Here is a 25,042-nt window from a genome sequence, read left to right on the forward strand (position 1 = left end):
TGTATGACTTGTGTTAAAGAATATCTTATTAATGTTTAAAAGTTTAAAATAAAATAAAAACTGTTCCAGTTTCCTTATCTGAGGTTTTCTTTTTCCAGAGTTTGATACCTAGGATGAAGCTGGATGTTGAGGTTTTCTATCTTGCTTGAGCTTATAGGAGAATTCAAAATATACTGTAGATCCTGTTTGAAAAGGGCAAACTGATAATAGTCATTTGTTTAGGATTTAGCTTTCACATTATACACTACAAAGAAACGTCAATGCAGAGTCAATATTTCCTTACTTTAAAATATATAATCAAACATGCTTTCAACCAACACCCTTGTATAGTCAAACAAAGCTGTCACCCAGTATACCTACAGTATGCAAATTATGGCACCCCAAGGACATTTCTGTCACTTAGAATATTTAAGTGAGTAAAAAATGGGTCTAATTTCTAAAAAAGCTTATAGATTAAACATTTTTTACTGTATAAAAACATATTATGTAAACTGTCACTTGTGTAAAATAGCAAAAAAAAACCTGAGGGACAATATCTGTGAAGCAAAAGTATGTTTTTTGTCTTTTTTTCCAATAAAAGTAACGGCATAGCTCCATATTATGATGAACAGCTTTAAATCCCTATCCTCCCCTGCCAGACTCCTGAGACCAACTGATCGATCAACGACCACGCCGTGAAACTGACATGATCAAAGTACACTTACTTACTTTTTTTTTTATTTTGGGCAATTTGAGATTAGCTTTCAGGATGAGGAACAACTTTTTATTCTGGGTATCGTCTCCCTCAAGAAGAAAGTATATATTGCTGAAATGTCTTTTGATTGGTTGAAATGACGAGTGGGTAGGTAGGAGTAGGGGCTCGTGAATGTGGATTGTTGGTTCAAAATTACTGCAGCTTGTACACAAACAATATCTTTCACAAATATACTTCTTTACAATAAGACAAGATCTCAAATGCATAGGTGCATATCTGAGACGAAATCAGGTCCATGAAGGTGAACAAAACAACAAACTTATCTACTTTCAAAATAGACAGGAAGTGGCGCTTAGCTATTGGAGATTAAGTTGCTATTGTTTGTACACGAAAGAAGAAGTGCATTTGTTGGTACTTACAGTTCCATATGTATTTACAGTTTCCGATTTTTATTTCACCTTCAGACTTTTATTTTACACTTTCAGATTCTTGATTTTCAGTTTCAAACTTTTGGCCCTGATCTGGCATGGTGGGCGGGGCTACAAAAGATAGGGACGTGGAATCATCAGTAACTTAACAAAACCAAAGACATTTCTTTAGAGTTATTAGTTTGATCTGGCATGAAACTACAACTAAATATGCAATTCACTTAATGTAATGTAGACTCAGAATTTCATGGATAAATGCCATTTTGATACTGTATTGTAGCTATACAGCTGCAATGAAAATGTCTTTAAGAAATAGCATATTGTGTCAGACTTCCAAGCCAACTCAGTACATTTGCTAAATTGACCAAACAGGAACAAAACTTTATGTGTACTCTAATGGTTTTCACAGCAATAGCTTGAATGAGGCACAGAAAAAGGATACATATAAAGTCATCAGCCTTGGAGTCTTGGACGGTTTTAGTGTAATTGACAGGAACTTCTCCAGCTTATCTTTCAACTGTGGTATCCAGAATTCCTGAGCACACAAAATGCATGTTAAAAAAATAATAGAAAATAGGTTATGTTCATTCTGATTGTTGAAATAAGTGATATGTAAAAATACAAAATGAATAAATGTTAAAAAGAAAAGAAACTATAATGTAATGAGCACCTGAAAGAGATCTTTGAAGGAGGGGTGAACAGATGGGTTGGGAACAAAAGGCAAAGCATAATAAGGCAAAAACTCTGTGGTTTGGCTCAGAGCCGAGCCCCGTGTTTCAAGGTACTGCTTGAAGTAAGAAATCCTTTCCTCAAAATCAGCTCGGTCCTAGAGACAGAAATGTATTTTCCAGTTAAATAATTAATCTAAAGTCATCAATACAATGTCACAATAACACAATGTCTTAATTCTCTTGTTACATAATTGTACCTTATGTCTGGCTACAATGTGAAAGGAATTTAGCTGCATATGGTAATCACTTATATATACTCATAATAATCACATGTATATTCAGTTTTCTTTATTAATTTAATATTGTTAATCCATTCACTTTTACATTTTCATATTATGTGTTCTCATTCTACAGAATACTGAAGTTACAGTTTTCATCGTGTATGCGTGTGTGAGGTCAGACTGATCACTTTCTTCCCAGAACTCTGATATGGCAGAGTTGAGACTGGTTTTCGCACATGCTAGATAGCAATAGTTGTTTGGGATATCAGTTGTTGTGGTATGTGGGCTTTGTCTAAAAACTGGAAGGAAGTGGCACCACTAAGGTTTCTATTCCTCATATTATTATTTTGCTGTTTGACCTTCAGCTGGGGACCAGCTGAATAAAACTGTTTCTCTCTGATTAATCATCAAAGTCTCTCCCGATTTCACGCTAGTCGGGACGATCACTCTCTTACTTGCAAGTAATTCTTTTTTCAATACTTCTCCTGTAAATAAACCTTATATACGTTTACTCATTCCAGACTCTTGGTAATTTTTCTACAACAACAACCACCAACAACTAAGGTAGTAGCTAATACCACAACTTTTCTTTTCTTGCATACAGGGTATATCATACTGCAGCTGTTGCATAAAGAGTTATGCCAGCAACACTATACTAAGAAAAGGCCTGTGGCGCAGCTTAGTGGACACTTTGAATAACAGCACATAAAGTTAATCTTGGTGACTTTTTCTTTCAGTAAATAAATAAAGAAAATTTCTGTTTTCCTACTTGTCTCCCAGGGTGCCTCCTTAGTGGGTATATAGTGAAGTGGATGTGAAGATAGAATTCCAGGCTCTGTGCCTCTGCATCTACATCTTTTACCTCTGAAGGAATATTCTCTGTCCACAGTTCAAAGAACACTTTGTGGTCTCCATCATCAAAAGAGCTAAGGAGGTCTTTCTGTGAAAGATATTAAGAAAAGAAGGTTGGGAAAAACATTCACCCACATAAATAAAGATTATTGTTTTTTGTTGACATTTATTTGTATATTACACAATGATAATTTATGCACAATAACAGTCTGGCTAAAAGATTGCAAATAGACATGCCCATCTATGAGAGAAAAAAAAAAACATGATGCAAATAAGAACCTTTGTCATGACTTTATTGTCAACATTGTAACGGGCGTCACACTACAAAGCAAGTTAATGACTTTTACATCACTATAATTTAAAACTTCTGGTTTTTATATAACTCCTCAGGATGTGTCAACTACATGTTAGTAAGCATTGTGAGAACAAATGTCCTTTCCCTTTTCACCACTTTTCTTGCCTATCAATAGTCAATACCTGTGTAGATAATAAACCACCACGATGAAAGAATAGGTTTTAAGGATTTTATGGTTTACCTGGATGGCATAGGTTTTTGAATCTCTGAGAGTACTTCCTCGAGGCTTTGAGACAAGCTTGCCTTTGCTTTTGCACTCCTTGTCAAAACTCTGAACAGACTCTTCAAACTCCTCAAACTTAAGGTACTATAGGACATAAACAAGCACATAAGAAATACTCCAAAATAACCAGAACAAAATTAAACTGTGTTTAAGGTCAAACAAATTACACAAGATGCACAACTTCTGTTGAGGGATATCTTTTTGTATTAAAGCACAGTTTAATGCATGTTTAATCAATAGACGTCTATTAAGCATTACTCTTTATGTATATTTGATTTAATAAGTATTATCCAAAAAGTGTCACCTCTTTGATCATTCCAAGAAGATCTGCTTCAGCAGCCAAGATGTCCCCCATCTTGGCTGGTTCCTTGGAGTTCATGTGCAGCCCAAAATTTCCACCTACTGACAAGAAAGACTTTTCTCAATCAGTAACGATTTCAGCGAACACGTTGAAGGCTGCATGAACAAAATATCACGTGGGAATTTTTTTCGTTTTTTTTTTTTTCCTTTCTAAATGAATACAAAATAATTGACAACTGTAAATGGTTATTTAAGTTGAGAATTGACGTTTCTTGCTAAAATGATAAACACCAACTCAAGTAGAGCAGCAGAACAGGTCGGTAATTCTGGCGACATTTTAAAGGTAAAACCCACATTACACCTTCAGCAACGACATTGTTATTAGCTTGCATGCAGCGAGCTAGGCAAAGCTAGCGACTTCACAAGAGGGCATCAGTATCAAACCTACCTCATTCACTTTAAACGTACACCATTTACCCGGTGAATATAAACATATAAAACTTTCGTTGGTGCGTTAACCCGTGGTTTAAACTTATAAAATACATTTTTTTCGAGAGGACTTCGCTTACATTTTTTTTATTTTTTGTCAGCAGGCTTAACATCAGCTAGCAACCGTACACAGGCAGGACGCTAAAAATACCTAGCAACGAGATGGGCAAAGGCGGAAAGTGAAGACAAATGTCGTAAACAACATCAATGGCCTGTCTTTTTCACCCAGAAAAATATAAATACTCTGTTTATTCAAGTTAAGAAAATTAAATTGACTTCTTAAAATACTTTTTTAAAGGAAAATAATTAATTAACATAAAAGGAAAGTCATTTTAAATGCAAATTTTCAAATTTCAATCTTCAACCGGAAGTAGTTTTGGTGTCAAAGGTTGAGCACATTGTTCTTGCGCGGTACAGTTTGTTTCAGATAGTAATGAATGAATTCATAAAACAATAACAAATCTATAGCTTATACTTAACGTTTAATTGTGTCCGGAGAAAACTCTTTGAATTTGACGGCTTTTGTATATAATATAATATTAAAAGATAATTGCAGGTAAGCATGGGAAATAATGTAGGTAGCACGTTAAAGCTAACAGCTAGCCCGGATAAGAGACACTGCTAAAGTTGTAGTGATATGACAAAATCCCTGATTTAAGAACGCTATGAAGACTTTTTTTAAATTAATTTATTTTTATTTTTTATGTTGCGCTGTCTTTGTATTGTTTTTCTTTGATCTCAGTTTGTACTATTTATCTTGATTGTTTTATTAGAGTATGTTGTCAACTGTCTAAAGTCCTCAAATCAAATGACACTAGCGTTATGCTTTTCTTTGTTTCCATCACAAGTTCATCCACTTGAGCAGAGATGGCTGGAATTCTGTTTGAAGATATCTTTGATGTAAAAGACATAGATCCAGATGGCAAGAAGTTTGACAGAGGTTTGTAAGATGTAATATAATAAACATTACACTAGACCAGTGGTTCTTAAACTGGGGCTGGGGACCCCCATAGGGGTTGGGAGATTATTTCAAGGGTTGCCAGATAATTAAAAAAAAAAAAAAAGCCTACATTTATCAAATAAATTTGAGATTTTTACCAGGGCTGTCAAAATTAACCCATTAATGAAGAGATTAATATTTGAAATTAGAACCTTAATTTTTAACACTTTAACACATAAACAACAAAGATTGTACAAATGCTATATTAAAATTTGACATTATCTCAGTGAGAGAAGCTTGGTTTGGGGCATGTAGGTGCTTTGTCCCAGCGCTGAACCACCAAAAGACACTTTTTTCTCCTTGTTTATGAAGATTCAGACAGATGTCTGGCCTTAGGATGGCTGCAGGATGACCCATTTTATACATCACACAATTAACCACTAAGTCGTGTCGTGAGGGGTCGTGCACACCAACGTATGTTATCTTGGGGATCATGGCTCGAAAAGTTTGAGAAACACTGCAGTAGACCACAGTTTACTCTGAAGCATGAGTTTACTGAAACTTGTCATCAGTGTTCATTTTTGCCATTCCTGTAATATATGTGTGTTATGTATATTGCAGCAATTATTCACAATATTTACATAACTAGTGAATAAGTGAGGTGAATGAAAATTAATGTCTGCAGAAAAAAAAAACATGGGTCCTAGGATTCAAGTTCACTTTGACACACTCAAAGAATATTGTTACAGATCAAACCCTCTCAAAAATTTCATTCCCTTTCCCTTGAATGTGATCGCATCTGTTTCACACGAAGAAGAAGAGGGGCATACTCAATATTAGCTGGTGTTTTTTAAGTTTTTGTCTGATTAGTGTACACTTGGTTATTATGTTTCCAAAATGGAAAACTGTACAACATCTAATCCACATTATTCTGTTTGCTGCAGTGTCTCGTCTACATTGTGAAAGTGAATCCTTCAAGATGGACCTCATCTTGGATGTGAACATTCAGATTTATCCTGTTGATCTTGGTAACACAGTAACCATTTTGTTAATAAGTGTTATTGTTTAGTTTAAGTTTAATGTTAATATTAATCTGTCTTGCATACAATATCTCTATAATAGAATACTCCATAATTTTCTTTGTAACATGTCCTTTTAAAAGTAAAGCAATCTTCTTTTTGCTCAAAATAATTATATATTTTTTTATTTTTTTAATACACTTAGGCCCAATCCTAATTCCTTAATTTTCCCCTTTGTTCTGTCTATAACATGGACCTATTCCTCAGTTTTACTCAACAGAAAGATGCGTTTTTTTGGAGATCAAGTAGTGGTAGTAGTAATGTTCATCTAGCCATACAAAAAGATCAAAATCCTTGATAAGAAATATTTCTTTAACCCTAAAATCCAAGAGGCACCTTGTTTCTACAAAATGAAGGGATGGTAGTGAGAAGGGGAAGAATTGGGATTGGGCAACTTGTAAGGTTGGCTATGTATTATTGCTAAGTTGTTCTAACTGGATGTAGATGAAAGTAAACGGAATCTTGCATCAAAAGTTGAGCCAGTGTTGTACAATAATATGATACATCCAATATGTTCATACTTTTATTGTCTGTTTAATTAAGGCGACAAGTTCAGACTGGTGATTGCCAGCACTTTATATGAAGACGGAACACCAGATGATGGGGAGTATAATCCTCAAGATGATCGGCCATCTAGGTAAGACACGATTTTGTGCATGATAATACTGTTGATGGTTGCTGTTTTGTGAATATGTTCATTTTACTACCTAAGGTCACACAGTATATTTTTTTCTGATTGAAAGCTGTGCTCTTCATGTTATTTAGAGCTGACCAGTTTGACTATGTGATGTACGGAAAGGTCTACAAGATTGAAGGTGATGAGACTTCAACAGAAGCTGCCACACGTCTGTAAGTAAATTATCATGATCACATAGTATTTTGCAAACACTCACTTAAAGTTTGAATGAAAAGTCATTTACTAAGTGTAAAGTTTTTAGACGAAGTTCATATGAAAATGAGGCAACACTTTTGTAATTTGATAATTACTTTTTGAAGCTATACATCCAATTTATTTGTGTTTGTCTAAATATCATTGATATTGGCCTTTCAGCTCTGCCTATGTGTCTTATGGAGGCCTTCTCATGAGGCTGCAGGGAGATGCCAACAACCTTCACGGTTTTGAAGTGGACTCCAGGGTCTACCTGCTCATGAAGAAGCTGGCTTTCTAAACCTCAGTGTCCTCACCCACTCACCTGGTTTCTACCACTGTCACAGTTGACATCAAAGTCATAGTAAACTGGATACCAAAAAACTTCATGTTACTAAGTCTGGAGCGTATGAGCAGCTTAAAGACGGAATACACAGACTCTTAAGAGTATGTCTGTATTTTTCCTGTTGGTTGATTGACAGTGGTTCCACCAAGGAGACAGATAAGAGACTAAAGACCTTGATGCATAAAAATTGCTGCAACCTTGCAAACTGTAAATAAAGATGTCTTTTTATACAAAATGACTCCCAAGATTATCTCAGAAAACTTCTCATTTTTTTGGAAATGGGATTTATATTTCAGTTGCAGCTCACCGTTTGGACTTTATTAGCAACCATGCTGCTGAAAACTAGATGCCAGCAAATTAAAATGTGAACATTCACGGGAGAGAAAATTGAATTATGGACAAAGAAGCAGTTTTTGTGCACAAAACAGGCCTCCCAAAGTAGATGCTAATGGATGTCACAAGATGTGGAAGCAAACTACCAGTGACTCATACAAACTCCTGAGAAGTGCATGAAAAGCTTTAAATACACATGGAATGTACTGACAGTGCAGAATATTAGCTGAATATGACATTTTATTAGAAATATCCATATGCCGAGGCCAACTTTCACACCAGAAACAAAATTTGAATTGAACGCTGTGATGCAGAGTTCGATAGGTATGCCTGACTTTGTAGTTTTCTTTTTCTTTCAGTAATTTATTTAGTCATTAAATGCCAATTGGCTTCCCCCATGGTTGGTGTATTGAATCTCTATATGGACTGAACTGTGACAGTCAAGCACGAACTACACGGAAGATTTAACTCATTCCTTTATTATTTAAAATTTTTATGCTTTTTATTTATTTACATATTATATATATATATATATATATATATATATTATTATTTATCAGTTTTTTTCATATCACTATCAACATCATTAAGTAATTAAATAAAAAAAATCTCATTTTGTATTATAAATACATTTATTATAGTTGTATTATAAATAAATCTCTGACATTAACCAAACGGCTTGAAAATCCGTTGAAAATTCAGTGAGTTATGGTGATTTTAACCGCTGGTAGATCTCTGTTGACTTAGGAGACACGGACCGTAACTGAAGGCGTTTCAGAAGAACCCAAGAACAGACAGGTAGATCCGCATATTGAGAAACTGCTTGTACTTCTGACAAGTCCATACTAGCAAGTACACAAGTACATTCTAAGCGTAGGAGAAACGACCTTAGGCCTCAACAGATGAGGTTGCAAAAGAACACAAGTAGACTAGCACGCATAACGTCTATCTATGGTCAGCTAAGTTTAGACCACCGGAAGTGATGTAGGTTGTGAAGAAGCCCTTCATTCACACACCTCTGAGTGGTTGAATGCTGTTTGCTTGAATATACCGGCTTGTCTGCAACAAGCTCAGCCTGCACCGGGAATTTAAAAGACTGGACGAATCTGAGGGATCGTCATGCTCAATTCTGGCTGATACTAAAAAGAGAAAAATGCATCCCTACTTAAAGCTTACTTCCACCGGCTACTGATATGTTTAGCATCTGCTTCGCCTCTTAATTGGAAGCGTTGAACCAGGGATTATGCCAGCGGAGTTTTGTTTAAAGATAAAAATTGGGTCTTGAGGAATAAATGCGATCAAGACAAAGAAAAAAAGATTGCAGTTGTCAAACAAGATGGATAATCGACGTAAAAAGAAACTGACATTCTTCACCATTGGACTAATTTTTCTTCTGAGCGGTGTGGAATATGGTAAGATGTCACGCTTATCGACTGTCTCATCCTTAGGTGGTGATTTAATCACCTTAAAACACCTACATTTGAAATGGTATTGTCATGAGAACAGTGCATATTCAATGATAAGCCGTTTTATATTAGGTAGGCTATATCTTAAAAATATGTATGTGGGTTTTCAACCTTAAACACGTAGTTCATAGATTGTTTAGTTAATAATTAAAAATAATTTAAACATGTCTTTTAACTTACTCAATCACAGTTGAGATTATCTATTCCAACATTAACCTTTTGCATAACACAGTCCAGAGGGAAACTCGAATTGCTCAGTCCAAATCTGATTATAAAAGAAGGATAGAAGATTTACACAAGTCAGAATCCCCCTCAAAAGCATTTCCAACAATAGATTCAAAGCTCATCAGTGTTTGATGGACAATATTAAAGTTTGGGTCAAACATTTTTTTGTTCTGTGCAAACACTGTCATGAAAGCATAATGCTCCTGGGGCTGCATGAAGGGGATTATGTAATGAAAGAGGACTATCTCAGAATTCTTCAAACCTTCAGCCCGTCTTCAAAAAGAGCAATGCCCCACAATACATTTAATACATTGCTGGTTGTGGAATTAATTAAGCTGGGTAAATTTGAGCTTTTGGAATTGTCATGCCAAAGTCCTAACTAATAAATAAATTAACAAATTAGAATAAAAATTGTTAGTAATAGAACCAACGTGAGCTTAAATCAAACATTTGCTCTCTGCCAAAATACCAATAAAGTCAAACCATTCTGCCCAGATTGTACCAGAAGAACATTTAACTCAATATTAAGTTGTTGTATTTACATTTTCCAGGCTGGATGTACAGTCTGTACACTGGATTGATTTAAGAAAACCCACAGTAAAGTAAAACTTTTTACAATTTTTTACTTAACAAAAATGCTTCACAACCTTTCTGCAAATAAATAAATAACAGTTCATCTCACCATTTTGCCAATGATGACTGCATTAAGTTAGGTTAATTTGAAGTTTTATTGCTTTCACACAGTGTCTGGGTGATGACACAATAGCATTTCCCTGATGACAAAGGAATTTTTGTGATCATTTCCACTGGAATTCCATGAGAGCAAGCCTTATTGTGTGTCATCTGACCCCGCTATTGAGTTTGGATTGTATTTGTTTGGGGCTAGATGGAAGGACTGATGGGGAGGAAGAAGCACCACTGTAGCAAAACATTAACTTCACTGTGTTAAAGTGGCTCCCTGAGTACAACGTAACATGATAAGATTTAATGTTGCAAGATAATTAAATCAACCAATCACTTGTTTCACCCTCAACTCACCTTGTTTGTAAATGTTCATTCAATTCAGAACACGAGTGTGAAATGTCCAAAATCCGTTATTCTGTCTTGTGTTTTATTAGACCTGCATTTTTTTTTTTCACAACTGAATGCTGATAATGTGAATTCTCCTCCTCTCTTTCTTCTCAGCTGTTATATTACCCACAATATGGAGGTATCTGCAGATTTTGGATGCAGCTCCTTACTTCCTGGGTTTGGTCTTGTCAGCATTCAGTCTGAGCGGCCTCCTGTCGGGACCACTGTTTGGCCACTGGTCTGACAGAACACAAACCACAAAGAAGATCATTTTGCTCTCCAACCTTTTTGAAATAGTTGGTGAGTTCACACTTTCCCCAAATTTTATACTCACTGCGTTTGTCAGCAGTTGGGACTGTCTCCGTCAGTTTGGAAGTGGTTTTTGAGTTTCCCAAGTAACTTTTTTTTCTTTTTTTCCCACTGTCCAGGTAATTTAATGTACTTCATGGGCTACTCCAAGTGGCTCTTACTGTCAAGTAGACTGGTAGCAGGTAAGCTTATGTTTTCAGTAAAAACGGCATTTCTAGTCATTAAGGCATTTTGAATGGTGATATAATACATTTGTCTTACAAAGAACAAGTAAAATCAATTATAAACATGATTAGAAATAACAAGAACTGACCAGAATGGTGATTAATAATAATAATAATAATAATAATAAACAAATAAAAACTGGTAAAACTATAAAGAGCAAAAGGGTTAACATACCAAAAAATGTACACAAAATGGAAGAACATGGTTAGATTACAACATGTTCTTTACATTTTATATTTCCAGGAGCTCCCAAACATTTGTAAAACATTTAGAAGTGAAATGCTGCTTCTATCTGACGGCACTTGTATACCCATATTTTAGTTTTATTGGGTCCGTGGCTTGGAAACACTGATAAATTCCTGCCATCAAAATTCCACACAATCCTCTCCGTGATCATCATACTATTAACTATATGGTATCTTTAAAAACCAAATAAATAAATGGTACTGCACATCTCTTTGGATGTAACTTGTACTGTCATGTGACCTGAGAGCCTTGTTGCTATTTAGGGGTGTTACCATAGTAACTCTTAGCAATAAATCTCCATTCACAAATGTGCCAAACAGGCAAAGTAATAAAAATATATATTATGCCTAAGAAAGGGAGGCAATTGAACAATTGTTGAAATTACAGTTGAGCTACAAATAGTTTCACTACCGCATTGCATTATGGGTAATTTATATAAATATGCTTGCATGCTGCAAAATTAGTTGTAAACAGCATGTTCTTATCATAATACTTAGTTTGTATGAAAATTTTGACCAAATTTAAAAAAATGTATCTAGGATCTATTTTGGTGTAGGAATACTAGAGCAATGGTTCCCAACCTTTTTTCCCCGAGGACCCCCTTATGCCACTTCCAAAAAGCTGTGCACCCCCTGACCTCCCCATGATGAAACCATGCTTGGTTTTATGCTTTCATTAGCTGCTTCTCACCATAAATGATTTGTTCTGGCTGAGTTGTTTCTTTTGATAAAATCAAAGTTAAAGTAATCATCAACATATAATCTTACTTTTTTTTTTCAAAATAAAGACGAATCATCTACACTGTGGCATTTTTTAGACATGTCTCCTTAATAAAATGGTGCGAAGTTACTGTTTTCGGGTTCCCAAAACACTGGTTCTATGTGAATGAAACACCCAAATGATAAAAAAAAATACTGAAGCAAATGCACCTCAACTCATCTCTAAATGGACATGGACTTAATTTAAATCACACTGGTTCTGAACAGTCAAAGTCTCGGGGACCCCCTTTGCTTTTTGGGGGACCCCCTTGGGGTCCAGGGACACTAGGTTGGGAACCACTGCACTATAACTCCCAATAAAACCCTTAAATTCCCAAGTTCTACTCGTAGCACAGTGATATGTCCTGAAATTTAGATTTAGCTTTTGTAAATGTTACTTTCTCTCAGATCCTCATTGGTGTGAGATGAATGTAAGCTCTTTATTTTCTTTTTTGGGAGTCCTTTCCATCTCGTTTTCAGTCAGCTTAACAGTTTGAGCTTCTAAGTGAAAAAAGAAAACTAAACTTCTCCCTCAAATGTCAATTGCTGTTGGGATAAAAATACCAAACATCTCTTGCATGGTGATGACATTTTTAGGTCTTGGTGCGGGTGCTGGCTCATCCATCTTTGGCTTTCTGACCAGAAGTACTGCTCCGGAGGACCGGGCCACTGTTTTTGCTGCAGTCATGGCATGTCGTCAAGCTGGTCTTCTGATTGGTTTGTGCTTCTTTGCTTTCTGATCACCAATATTAAAGACACTATTATTTACACTGTGTTTTTTCTGCTTTTTACCCTAACCATGTATGACAAGATTATACTTTTATATTAACTTTGTGTTCACACAGGTCCAGCATTTAACATCTTTCTAAGGTTGTGTGATTTCCGCCTTGGTTCTTTTGTGGTTAATAAATATACTGCACCAGGGGTAAGGATTAAAACTTCGCTTTGTTTACAGTATTTCAGCCTTCTTTTCCCCACAAAAGAAAGACTGTTACCTTACTCTTCCTTTGCTCTTCTACCCTTTCCAGTTGTTTATGTGTCTGCTGTGGATTCTCCTACAACTGGCGGTGGTCTTTATGTACTGGGATCTCCCACCTCTTGAAAGGAGAAAGACTAATGATAGCTTGGCACACAGTAGAGAAGATGATGTACAAGTGTTTGGGGAAGATGAGGAAGAAGGTGATGAAGAGGCAAAACCACTTATGGGGTCCCAGGAGCTGGTGGGGTCCTATGGCTCAGTGGTGGTGACATCCAGCTCATGCAAGCACCATGCATCATTTACCTCCAACACTTCACTGAATCATACTTCTCCACCTCTGTCTCCGGCAAAACCACAAAACCATAAGGGCTTCAGATTCTTCAAAAATTCCAGCTTATCCAGAGGTAGGTGTCTGACAGTATCTGTGCCACTTTAACTTACCAAGTACATTGTTTTTAATCTTCTTCATCATTCTGCTGTTGATCTCTGACTTTTTCTTTTTTTGCTTCTCTCTTTGTACCAGAGTACCTCAGAGAGGAGGTGGTTGTGCTGCTGGCTGCTCAGTTCATTACCCTTTTTAATCAGACAGCACTGGAGGTGATTAAAGACTCGGTGACAGAAACATCCACTTGCACATAGATATAAATCTCAAGAATCTCAAAACAAGTTCTCTTTGTGCAGCTGCCACAAACTTGACATTAAAATCCTTTGGATTTATGAAACTGTTTCACATCATAAGTCACAATAACAGACACATGTTGTAGAAAAATTACCAAGAATCTGGAATAAGTAAAAGTATAAAAAAAAGTTTACTACAGGAGAATTATTGAATACAGAATTACTTGCAAGTAATTGAGAGTGGTCGTCTCGACTCGCGTGAAGTCGACTCTGAGAGACTCTGGGGAGGCAAAAGGAAAAACAATAGTTATACATTTCTGTAGAAAGAATCCTCCTTCCTGAAGACCTTGGGTGGACACACAACTCCAAGAGCTGGCGTCAAAACAACCTCACATAGTTGTGTCTCCACCAGAACCAGTCTGATTAAGGGTCTGGGGCAGGACCAGATAAAGGTCATCTTTACCCTCGTAGTGAACTTTTAACAGAGCATGTATATGAAGAGAATAAACCTTAAAAGGAAATTAAAGCATGATGAGTAAAAATGTACAATGTAAAAAAGTGTAATATAGTTACAATCAGAGTAAATATGATTTATAAATGAATATAGTAAAGGAAGTAATTATAGGTGTGATTATAATATTATCTATAGAGCATAATAAGTAAAATTTCTTCCACACACAACACACACAAGATAACCACTATCTTTCTTAATAAAATTGGTTTTCTTTTATTTATAGGAAGAGTACTCTCCAATGATTTTATGTTTGTATGTGTTTGGATTGTTGTCTGGGATAGTAGTCCCCTCAGAAGTCCATGTAATTCTAAATGGTTAACAAACATTTTTGCCCTTGAGGATTTAAAATGAAATTACCCAATATAGTGTGACTTACTTTCACTCATTATCTCTGCAGACAATGGTGACTCCCCTGACCCAGAAATATTTCAACTTCGGGGAACTGGAGAACAGTGTGATGTACTGTCTCGGTGGTGTGGTGGTGATCTCTGGATTCCTGTTTGTACGCTGGCTGAGCCGCCATGTTGCAGAGCGGGTGGTCCTTGCCATTGGTCTGACCATCTGCAACATCTCCTGTATTTGGTGCCTCATATTCCTGACTAACCCACAAGGTCAGATGGACTGAATTTTTTCTTTTTTCATTTTTCTTTATTGCACAAACAGTAATGGAGACTCTCTTCTGAGACACAGTTTAGGTCTAGAAAGTACATTATATGCAGATAAATTAAGTTAAACTTGTGCTGTAGTTACCTGAATATTGTTAAGCAACGAGAATATTTAAATCTAGATTAAATCTGCATTTTGTCCAGCAGGTTGGTAAATAAACTAAAAGCATCATCAGAAAAACTTAGTCTGTATAATTCATTTGTAGCGTGTGTATTCTCGCAGTACATTATGTACCTCTTTTCTAACTCTTTGTTGTTTTTTTCTGTAGGTGGCTTTTCATGGCAGCTGACAGAGTTCATCATCGGTGTATTTCTGCAGGTTTTGGGTTTACCATTTGTAGCTGTGGCTCAGGTGTCGCTCTTTTCCAAAGTAACAGCAGAGAAAACTCAAGGTGAGAAACAGCACCACCTAGTGGACAAGTATTTTCACTAGAGACTCAGGATGATTTTTAGAAAAAAATTGTCACTAACATATGCTTTTCTCTGTAGGTTTCAGTCAGGGAGTGCGTCGCTCAGTGGGGGGACTGGCGACCATCCTGGGCCCTCTGTGGGCCGGTGGTCTTACTGAGAATATGTACATAATGATGGGAGTGATGGTTGCACTGCTAGTACTGCTAACGGTATGTGGAAAGAAAAAAATCTAAATATTTATATATAAATTTGACCAAGTCAGAGTGGAATTTTATCAGCTAGAACCAGCTGTTACAGACTAAAGAACATGTGAAAATTAAAAGTCAGTTTGTCATTCTAGCTTTGATTAGGCATATTTATTATTATTATTATTATTTTTAATTTTACTGAGGTACTGATAAGAAGGTAGCTGTGATATGGTCAACTTCTGTATCTCTACAAATGTAAAATGGAGTGGAGCTTTACATAGAACTAATTCCATATTTTTAAATGTTGTGTTATCCTAGCGGCTCCAAATACTTCTCTATGGTTGGTTACCATTTATTTAATTTATTTATTATTTCATTACCCCATTTACAACCATCAGTTTGGCAGGATGCTTTTATGGTTAAAAGTAGCACACTCCAATTTTCCACTGTTGAAGACGCATTTCCACTTCGTGAAGATGAACTATAATTTGTGTGAATGTGCATCTCACTTCAGTTTCAAGTAGGGCAGTGTTTTTTGTTTTTAAGTGGGAGGCACATATAGAATAGAAATACTTTATTAATCCCTTCGGAGAGCCCTCAGGGAAATTTGGGTATAGAAACTTTTGTAATTCCTACTCCATTCACCTGAAGTTAATACCCTCAAATTAAAGATGAAAGTCTGCAGTTAATGCCCATCTTGTTCATTTAATTTTAAATCCATTGTAGTAGTGTGTATGGAGCCCAAAAGATGGTATGTATACTTTTAAGCATTAGCAATCTTTGTGGAACAAAAAGTAAACAAACAGACCGTGAAAAGAGGCTTTTTGTAAGGAAAGTGAGATGTGAGCTGACTTCTATAGCCTGCAGCTCCTCTCAAATTAGGGAACAAACAAGAATAATAAAATAGTTGTGATGCTTTTAATGAAGCGTAACCAAACGATGGCACAGCAACCAAATGCTTCTACTGTCACTGACAAGGAAGAAAGTAAAACATGGATGTTGTATATAAGTATTCTTCTCGGTCTACTGCTGGCTGCTCTGAGGTAGGATCTTTTTGTTGCTCGCGGCATCACACAGTTCACATTAAAAAAAATTTTAAAGTTTAACAAGTAATTCACTCCAGCTGTATCTTTGCTTAAGCAGCTGAGTATAAATATTGCTGTTTAGTTCTTTTACTTCTTGATTAAGTAGCTTTGCATTTAAATGTGCATTGGATTTAATGGGCAAGTGTATCCAAACTTTTGCCTGGTAATGTATTTGAGAGAAAAACAGGTCAGGGGTCATACAGCTAACTGATACTGGCATTGATTATAAACTATACACAGAAAAAAAGAGGAAATATTGAAAAGTAGCCACCAGTTATTTGTCTGGCCTTTCAGAGCACATAATAATCCCCATTAATTCAGATCAATTATTTGCACCCTGTTCAGATGATGCTGGCCTTCTCGTACAGGCGGCTGGTGGAACCGGCAGCAGGGCAAGTGGACAGTTCAGACAGCTGTGATTAAACCTGCTTGAGGTAACCTTCGGAGGTATAGTAGCTTTGATGAGTTATCTTTTGCTTTTTTACGGTTTACAGGCCAGCTGATGCTTATTTAAAAGTTTTATAAATACTATAACATCAAAATTCGAAACAAAAACAAAAATTTTTCTTTCTGCTTAATGTGCAGGTATAAGGCTGTGTGATCATTTGCTGCATTTAGTTAATCAGTATTGCTTTTATTTTTATGTGTGCATTATTTTGTAAAATACTTTGAGTTGAAAAGTGCTTCACAAATAACATTGATTTATCTAGAAGCATTTCCCCACTTTTTAAAACCTAATTCCCAGTCAACAGGAGGTTTAAGCTGAAATTTTACAGTGGTCTTTTCAACCTAAACATCATCAGAAATCTTTAAACAGACCTAGAAAAAAAACAGCACATGCAAGACACATTATGTTATCTCTAAAACAAGTGCTGGAGGATGGTTTACAAAAGCTTAATATGAAATATGATTGCATGATTTGGGTTTTAAATAACCAAATGCTTTGCTTTGCCAGGCTGAAAAACTTAACTTGTTTTTTATTTATTTATTTTTTGTAAATGTCAAAGATTGAAATAATGAAATGGTTATTTGAGGAAATGTGATTTAAAAAAAGAAATATATCCTCTTTTCATGTGGAAATCAAACATATTGTCAGATATTAGAGTATTGTACAGTTCGTTGACTTTGTCAGTATTTCTATATTTGCTTTATGCCATCTAACTGGGACTACAGATAAAAAAAATAGTTTGTATGTTGAAGTTTTTATGTATTGAATTGAATTGTTTATTGTTTCATTTTGAATATTTCGAATAAGCATAAAAAGCAAAAAAAAAAAAAAAAAAAAATCCAGCATACAAATATAACAAATACATATTCGAAAGGGAGTGAGAAGAAGTATAACTTACAAACTCCCCTTCTCTTTAAATAATAAACATGATAACCTCCTGATTTAGGCCTGTCCAGAAGCTAACCTGATATTATTAGTTGCATAATGACTTAAAAACGAAAATTTTATTCACACATACTACAGCCATATTCAGTGTAAACATACGCACTTACATACACACAGTCATAGATACTCGTATCCGTACCCAGTAAAGAAAAATAAACACAAGCGTAATATCCTCATAACAGTTAGTACTACTCAACACATTCCTCATCCCCATACCGTTGGAAAATAGTGTCTTTGTATTTCAATTTAAATTGTTTAATGGTTGGACACTGCTTCAAATCCATAGTGACCCTGTTCCATAGTCTCACCCCAATGACGGAAACACAAAAACCTTTCCTGATTGTCCAGATTAAGGAAATATTAAAGTTAATTTCCCCCCTTAAATTATAATTTCCCTCATCAACAGTGAATAATTTTAGTATATTTCTTGGTAATAGATTATTTTTTAGCTTTGAACATTATTTGGATTGTTTGATATTTCACAATATCAGTAAATTTTAGTCATTTTGACTGAAAGAAGAATGAGTTTGTGTGTTCTCGATAACCAACGTTATGAATTATCCGTATTGCTCCTTTTTGAATAATAGTCAGCGGCTGTAATGAGTTTTTGTAGTTGTTTCCCCATACCTCAGCACAGTATTGTAAGTATGGTAAGACTAGGGACCAGTAAAGAGTATGGAGCGATTTCTGATCCAGGAAGTTCTTAGCTTCGCTTATTATTGCAAAACTTCCTGAGACTTTAGTTTAAATGTGTTTTCTATGTGATTTCCAGTTGAGTTTGTCATCTATGATTACCCCTAAAAATTTTATTTCATGCACTCTCTCAATTTCCACTCTGTCTTTTGTTATTAATAACGGCATATTATTTGCATTATTACCAAACAGCATTATTTTAGTCTTACTCAGATTTAATGATGAGCCTGTTTCTGTCAAACCATTTCTTTAGTGTGTTCATTTCTATTGTGACATCCTTCTGTAATTTTTGTAAATTGTCCCCAGAAAAAAAAATATTTGTATCATCAGCAAACAACACAAAATGCAATATCTTAGAAATACTATATAGATCATTAATGTACAAAAGGAAAATTTTAGGGCCCAACACTGACCCCTGGGGGACACCACAAGCAATGTCCAAACATGATGAGACACAGTCACCCAGTTCCACAAATCGCCTCCTCCCACGTCACGTCATGTAGTACATATGTATTAAAAAAAAACATAAAGTAGGTAATCTTTTATCCATTTGGCTATTAACAGTATCAGCAAATTTGACCAGAGGTGCCAAAATGTTGTTTTATTTGTATCTACATGTGCTTTTTAAAAAGATATAAATGTTTTAAATGCATTTGTTTGCCTACGGATGAAATACTGCATTTATGTTGAAGCTCCATATTAATTTGAGATTTTTCAAAAAATTTATTTACTTATTTATTCTCTCTTTGTCAGAGCACAGTGGGAGTTTCCTTTTCTGCATCTCCAGTCTTTAATGGGACCAGACGTCATGCAACCAGCTCCTGACTACATCTTGCTCTAGTCAGCTGTTTGGTAAAAGGACAGATGCAGATTATACATCATATTTCCCATGGAAATATAGAAACCTACTGACAATGCATGTTAAAGTATTAGATGAAATTTGCCTCCACCGAAGATACCCACAATTATACAAGCTACTGTTTGTTTAAGCACATGCAGAATGACATGCACTCTTGAGGAATGAATGTGCCTAATAGTTACTGAGATTAAATTAAATGCTAAACATTTTAAAGTATTTAGAAGTGAATTTGACCTGCAATAATAAGTATCTTTAGTTTTCTTTTTAATGATGATAAATATTGTGTTTTTATTCTTATGTGAATGCTGTATTTATTCATTAAAATGTTTAACTGTGTGATTTGTAAATGACTAATTTCCTGATGACCTCTGATCATTATGTGGGATCAGGCTGTCCTCTGCAAATTGCTAACACTAATACAAAATAAGTTTTAACTGATAAGAGAGTCCAGAAAGATTTTTTTAATGTGCTCTCTAAATATTTATGTATAGCTATAAAGGTCTGTTGTGATGTAATTTAAATTCTTTTAAGTCCATATATTTTTTGTTTTGTTTTATTCATTCTATCACAGTTTTTTCACACCAGAGATCTTCTATATATTTTTTATATATTTTATAAATGAGAACATAATAATAATAATAATAATAATAATAATAATAATAATAATATTGGTTGCTTCTTTGTAATAATCAAAGGGACTGTTTTGTATTTGGAGTCATTTTGTGTGTGTGTGTGTGTGTGTGTGTGTGTGTGTTTCCATTGATTTATTTAAAAAGGTGGAGGAGTATATAAACTGTGTCCCATCAAAACATGTAAAAGAGCCTCTAAATGCCAGACTATTACCCAAAGAAAAACAAAGAACTGTCCAAATGTAAAATCCAAATGAAGTGTAGATATAGATTTAAAGGGCACATGCTTATTTATAAATGTAACATTAAATAATAGATTAAAAATGACTAATGACACATTAAAACTAACTGGCAAACAATAAAACTGTACATTGTCCCCATTGCACTTCCTATTAATGTCAATTTCATTTACTCCTGCATGTTATTTAAATCAAACATAAAACTTTCAAAGGCTTTATATCTTTATTCAAATCATTTGAATAGCAGTGCACTTTTAAAAAAGTTAAAAAAAAAAAGTTAATGACATGATTTATGGAAGAATATATTGTTATTTATTTTATTTTATTATGTAAGAAGCTGATACTTTTTAATGGGAATGTTCTGGAGCTGTCAGAGGGATTCCACTTCATCCACATTTAACATACAATCCCAGGGAATATTTTATTTATATATCTGCTTATTAAGCTTATACTTAGATAAACACAGCTGTGTTTAAAAAATGTTTCGTTTTACTTTTGGTGTTTACTGTGAAACAACAATTTTTTTTTTTTTTTTTTTACAAATGCTGGAATTTAGTAAAATAAAATAAATAAATAAATAAATAATAATAAAAAAAACATCCAGTCAATCCCAACAAAAGTTTTCTGATCTGCTGTTTATTTTTTGTGCAGAATAATGAAATGCTTCCTGCTTTGCAACGTACATATTTCTTATTGTTCCCAGTTGTTAGACTGTGGTTGTAATGCATGTTTTCCACACATGTGGGCGCTCTTAGTCTTTGTCATCCTTATTATCTTTTAAGCCAGCATGTGGTGTGTGTGCATGTGACCTCAGCCAGTCAAGAACACTGTTACAACACATGGCGATATTAAGCTTTACTGACAAGTCTGTCACACACAATTGTGTCTTTTTGATGCACAGTCCTGTGATTGCAAACAAATCGGTTTAGAGAACAATTTTAACTAAATGCTGCTTGGGAGTGTGTGTTGTACCTTTTGCTATTGTACTTTGATTATAAACAGAAAAAACCCCACAAAAAACATCATGATAGGCTGAGACTTTCTTTTTCTTTTTTTATTTTTAATGTAAGATATTAAATTTCCATGGCTGACTTGTATTTTATCATCCACCCAAGAGGGAACACGTGTGTGTGTGCCAGTAATTATGGAAGCAAACAGGATTTAAAAATATTATATAGAAATTCATGGGAAAAAGGGGGAAAGAATGCATGTCATCCCACTATTAACGTTTGAAATTAAAGGAATAAAATTATCAAGAATTTTTTAAAAATTTGTTTTTAACCAAATAATTTTAGCTCAAACTGAACATTTAAAAGAAATATCCCTTTTGGGGTTTAACTGAAGGAAGCAAATATAAAAAAATTAAAATAAAATATGAAAAACTAAAAATAAAATAGATGAATAAAAGAATCTTTTGCATGTCTCACATTTCAAAATTGGTATATTTTATATAACAATCATTTTATATAACATCATTTACAAATATCTATAATTATATATTAATTAGCATTTAACTAAACTTTTCCTAAAATAGGCTTTGATAGTGAATGATTATTTAAAGCACAAGAGATTTTGCGTTGAATTAAACTTACTTGATTGACTGTTAATCTACATTTGCAGTTTATAATTAGATATTATTTTGTTTATTTGATCCAAGAAACCACTTACATATTGGTAATGCTCAATTATTATTATCATTCTCAAATTAAATAAATAAATAAGTGTGTGTGTGTGTATATAATTTAAAAGAATTTCATGAATAAATGCTAAGACAAAACTAAAAACTGCAGTCACAAATGTAACAAGCAGTACAGTACATAATATTAAAGTATTTTAAATAATAATAATTTAATAATAATAATAATAATAATAATAATAAATAAATAAAAAATTGAACTAATCCCTCAGTGGACTCAAACAGGAAAGCTTCAGATCCTGTTGCAGCGCTACAGGTCAGAGAGGACGTGTAGGAAATTGTCTGCCTGATTTTCAGAAATGAAATCAGACTTACTTTTTTGACCCTTACTTTACCATTACAGCAGTAATAAAATGAATAAAATGAAATATAATTAACTATATGATGCAAAAACCATTTTATACAGAGACACACCTAACAAATATTGAGGTGAAAAATAGAAAAAAACCAAAAACAAAACAAAAATATCTTTAATATACAATTTACAAATAAATATGGAGGTAAAAAGAAAAAGGAAATAAAGTTCTGGAAAACTGGATTCAAGATGGATAAATTAGGTGCAGTGATATATATATATATATATATATATATATATATATATATATATATATATATATATATATATATATATATATAAACAGAGTTAGTTACTTGTAAGTCCAGTTCTGCCCAAGACAGAAAATATTTCAGTAGTGACTGCATTTTATATATATATATATATATATATATATATATGTGTGTGTGTGTGTGTGTGTGTTTGTGTGTGTGTTTGTACAGATATGCGTATGTACATACATGAGTATGCAACAGAATAGAAGATTGATAGAGAAGTGCATGCCAATATTTGGTGATTTAAACATACAAACAAACAAACAAGCAAAATAAATTAACAGCAGACTGATGCGGTTTAGGAAAGAAAATCTACTTTAATCCAAAGACCTTTAGAAGCTTCTACTCAGAGCTTGTGGATCCGGCTCGTCGGGGTCGCTGTGACCTTGCCACCAGGGAGCAGGAAACACAGCATTTTGAGCTCATGATTGCACGCCGTCTGCCTGGCAACATGGCGGCAAAGAAGGCGTGGCCTCCTCCTGTGAACTTTCATTGAACCTGTTTTGTTGTTGAGTGGGCCAGATGTTACGACACAGTGCCAGTGACAACGATAATTTGGGATTTTGCTTGTTTTTTTTTTTTCCGTTTCTGGGTAGCTATCTCACACACACACAATTCCAAAACACAGTTGGCCTGAAGCGACACTCTGACCGAACAGCGACCCTTCATATGAGGGTAGAAAGTGCAAAACACGTCATAACAGTTTTCTGGTAAATTCGGCAAGCTGGCTCCTCCTCGTTCGTCTCCAACCACAGACCAACACTTCCAAATGCAGTTATGATAATGGATGTGTGAACTTTTGGTGAACTCTATTTTACCTCAGCTAGAGAGGGCAGCAAGGGTAGGTGGAGTTTAGTAGGACTCCAGTGTTTGTTGTTGACTTTTTTTCCCTTTTTTTTATTTATTTATTTATCTTTTTATCTCCCCAGGCTCTAACACTGGTTGACCCTCAGACTGACAACTCCCCCTTCCCCCGCCAAACTAGGATGGGATGGTGTATGATGATTTGATGACTAGGGCTTTTGGGACATTGAAGCTTAGCCTTAAACAAATAATTTCTCTATAGGAATGTAAATAAAGCACATCCTGAAATTTAAATAATGTTGGCCACTTGCTATTGTCCTACCTGTAGTGTTGTTTCCTTTGTTTTTACGTTTGGTTTTATATATACAAACAGCCACTCAAAGTAACTTTAAATTACATATTTAAAATAAATATATGTCTCAAAACTGGCTCGGTCAAGAAAATGTCACAGTCTTCAGCCTAGACAGTCACTTAGCCAAAATAGCTTATTTTTCTTTTCCATTCACATACATATTACAAGACCCTTTTCCTGTTCACAAGACTTATTTTTGTTTTAAGAATAATACCTTCAAAGTGTTTTTAAGACTTTCATGAAGCTAGTTGTTATGGTATAAACAAAGAAAACAGCTTTCAAGGTAAAACTTTTTAGTTGTCAATGTCATCAAATATTTACTTTGTGCTGTGGTGTCAGGGATTCCTAATGTTTTGCAGAAAATGTTCCAGGCAGAGTCGAATCAAAACGATGGCACTGACACAAACGTGTAAAAGTCACTTAGTGTTCCTGCAGGGACAGCACTTGAATTGTGTTTTAATAATACATGTGTCACTTCGAAGGTGCAGCATGTGAAATGCAAAATGGTTCTGGAAAAAATGGGAGAACCAGAGTGCTTCAGCATTTGTATCACAGGTCTGCCAAAAGAAAGGGCAAAACACAAGACACACTCATGCTTAAGTCATACTTTGGCCTAGATTCTTCTGTTTGAAAGGTCATGTCAAGAGTCTTGCTCTATCCTGTTGATGATGTAAAACAAAACAAAAAAAAAAAAAAAAAAAAATTGAAATACTTGAGAAAAATGAACTCAATCTGTCACCCAAGGCTGCATGACAAGCTGAATTTTTCTTCACCATTGGTCTTATCAGGAAAGCATGGCTGTGTAATTCTTTTTCTAACTGAATGAATAATCAAGTCTGCATAGAGTTTAGCAGGGGTAACCTCAGCTGTGTTGTGCAAGCTAGCCAGCTGCTACGGGGACTTCTGTTCTGCCACTGGGCCATGCTTCTGTCAGTTTCAGCACTGTAAGTTTTTGTCTAGCAAACTCTGGCCTCTCTCTTTGATCTTAATACGTCAAATGCTTACTTTGGATTTGTAAATCTTTGGTCTTTTTGACCTTTCTTGGAGTGTATGGTCCCTGAAAGTAGAGCAGCACATAGGGGATTTAAACTACTTTAGTCCCATTTTACACTTTTCAAAGTTTTCTCACTACCTGAAAAGAAAACTAAT

General features: G+C 34.8%; 3 protein-coding genes across 10 annotated transcripts in view; 2 read left to right on the plus strand and 1 right to left on the minus strand.

Annotated features, from left to right (window-relative positions):
- The window catches only part of LOC121652561 (lisH domain-containing protein ARMC9), a 32,039-nt gene extending 27,591 nt beyond the window's left edge, over positions 1–4,448 (minus strand). For 4 of the 7 annotated variants that reach the window (XM_042005387.1, XM_042005386.1, XM_042005381.1 and 1 more), the window contains exons 1-6: positions 4,253–4,448; positions 3,809–3,906; positions 3,463–3,588; positions 2,844–3,014; positions 1,793–1,948; positions 1,565–1,657 (exon numbers count right to left, since the gene is read on the minus strand). In XM_042005387.1, the coding sequence (XP_041861321.1) occupies positions 1,565–1,657; positions 1,793–1,948; positions 2,844–3,014; positions 3,463–3,588; positions 3,809–3,883 (621 nt within the window). In that variant the 5' untranslated portion in view covers positions 3,884–3,906; positions 4,253–4,448. Of the gene's footprint in view, positions 1–1,564; positions 1,658–1,792; positions 1,949–2,843; positions 3,015–3,462; positions 3,589–3,808; positions 3,961–4,252 lie in introns of all 7 variants that reach the window. The other 3 variants (XM_042005382.1, XM_042005383.1, XM_042005384.1) reach the window with 3 other exon arrangements.
- A 232-nt stretch (positions 4,449–4,680) lies between these two features.
- On the plus strand, positions 4,681–7,761 carry polr2h (RNA polymerase II, I and III subunit H). The gene is made up of 6 exons (XM_042006367.1): positions 4,681–4,849; positions 5,142–5,233; positions 6,178–6,261; positions 6,856–6,949; positions 7,078–7,161; positions 7,364–7,761. The coding sequence occupies exons 2-6, from the start codon at positions 5,161–5,163 to the stop codon at positions 7,479–7,481; spliced, it is 453 nt and encodes a 150-aa protein (XP_041862301.1). The 5' UTR covers positions 4,681–4,849; positions 5,142–5,160; the 3' UTR covers positions 7,482–7,761.
- Positions 7,762–8,637: 876 nt separating this feature from the next.
- Positions 8,638–21,002, plus strand: mfsd8l1 (major facilitator superfamily domain containing 8-like 1). Of its 2 annotated transcripts, XM_042007269.1 has the most exons (12): positions 8,640–9,271; positions 10,736–10,921; positions 11,050–11,112; positions 12,757–12,876; positions 13,005–13,084; positions 13,188–13,542; positions 13,662–13,735; positions 14,668–14,881; positions 15,205–15,327; positions 15,425–15,555; positions 16,965–17,066; positions 19,459–21,002. In XM_042007269.1, exons 1-11 carry the CDS (start codon positions 9,196–9,198, stop codon positions 17,040–17,042), a joined length of 1,500 nt encoding a protein of 499 aa, XP_041863203.1. In that variant the 5' UTR covers positions 8,640–9,195; the 3' UTR covers positions 17,043–17,066; positions 19,459–21,002. The 2 variants fall into 2 exon arrangements, with proteins under 2 accessions (XP_041863205.1, XP_041863203.1); XM_042007271.1 differs by lacking the exon at positions 16,965–17,066 and having other exon boundaries at positions 8,638–9,271.
- The last annotated feature ends 4,040 nt before the right edge of the window (positions 21,003–25,042 follow it).

The sequence above is a fragment of the Melanotaenia boesemani genome, chromosome 14 (genome assembly GCF_017639745.1).
Source record: "Melanotaenia boesemani isolate fMelBoe1 chromosome 14, fMelBoe1.pri, whole genome shotgun sequence".
Taxonomy (NCBI): domain Eukaryota; kingdom Metazoa; phylum Chordata; class Actinopteri; order Atheriniformes; family Melanotaeniidae; genus Melanotaenia; species Melanotaenia boesemani.

Coding starts and splice junctions, on each gene's coding strand:
- polr2h (XM_042006367.1), top strand. CDS start 5,161: ATGGCTGGAATTCTGTTTGAAGATATCTTTGATGTAAAAGACATAGAT. Junction 6,950..7,077: donor CAAGATGATCGGCCATCTAG/GTAAGACACGAT, acceptor CATGTTATTTAG/AGCTGACCAGTTTGACTATG. Junction 7,162..7,363: donor ACAGAAGCTGCCACACGTCT/GTAAGTAAATTA, acceptor TTGGCCTTTCAG/CTCTGCCTATGTGTCTTATG.
- mfsd8l1 (XM_042007269.1), top strand. CDS start 9,196: ATGGATAATCGACGTAAAAAGAAACTGACATTCTTCACCATTGGACTA. Junction 11,113..12,756: donor GTCAAGTAGACTGGTAGCAG/GTAAGCTTATGT, acceptor TGACATTTTTAG/GTCTTGGTGCGGGTGCTGGC. Junction 13,085..13,187: donor ATAAATATACTGCACCAGGG/GTAAGGATTAAA, acceptor TACCCTTTCCAG/TTGTTTATGTGTCTGCTGTG.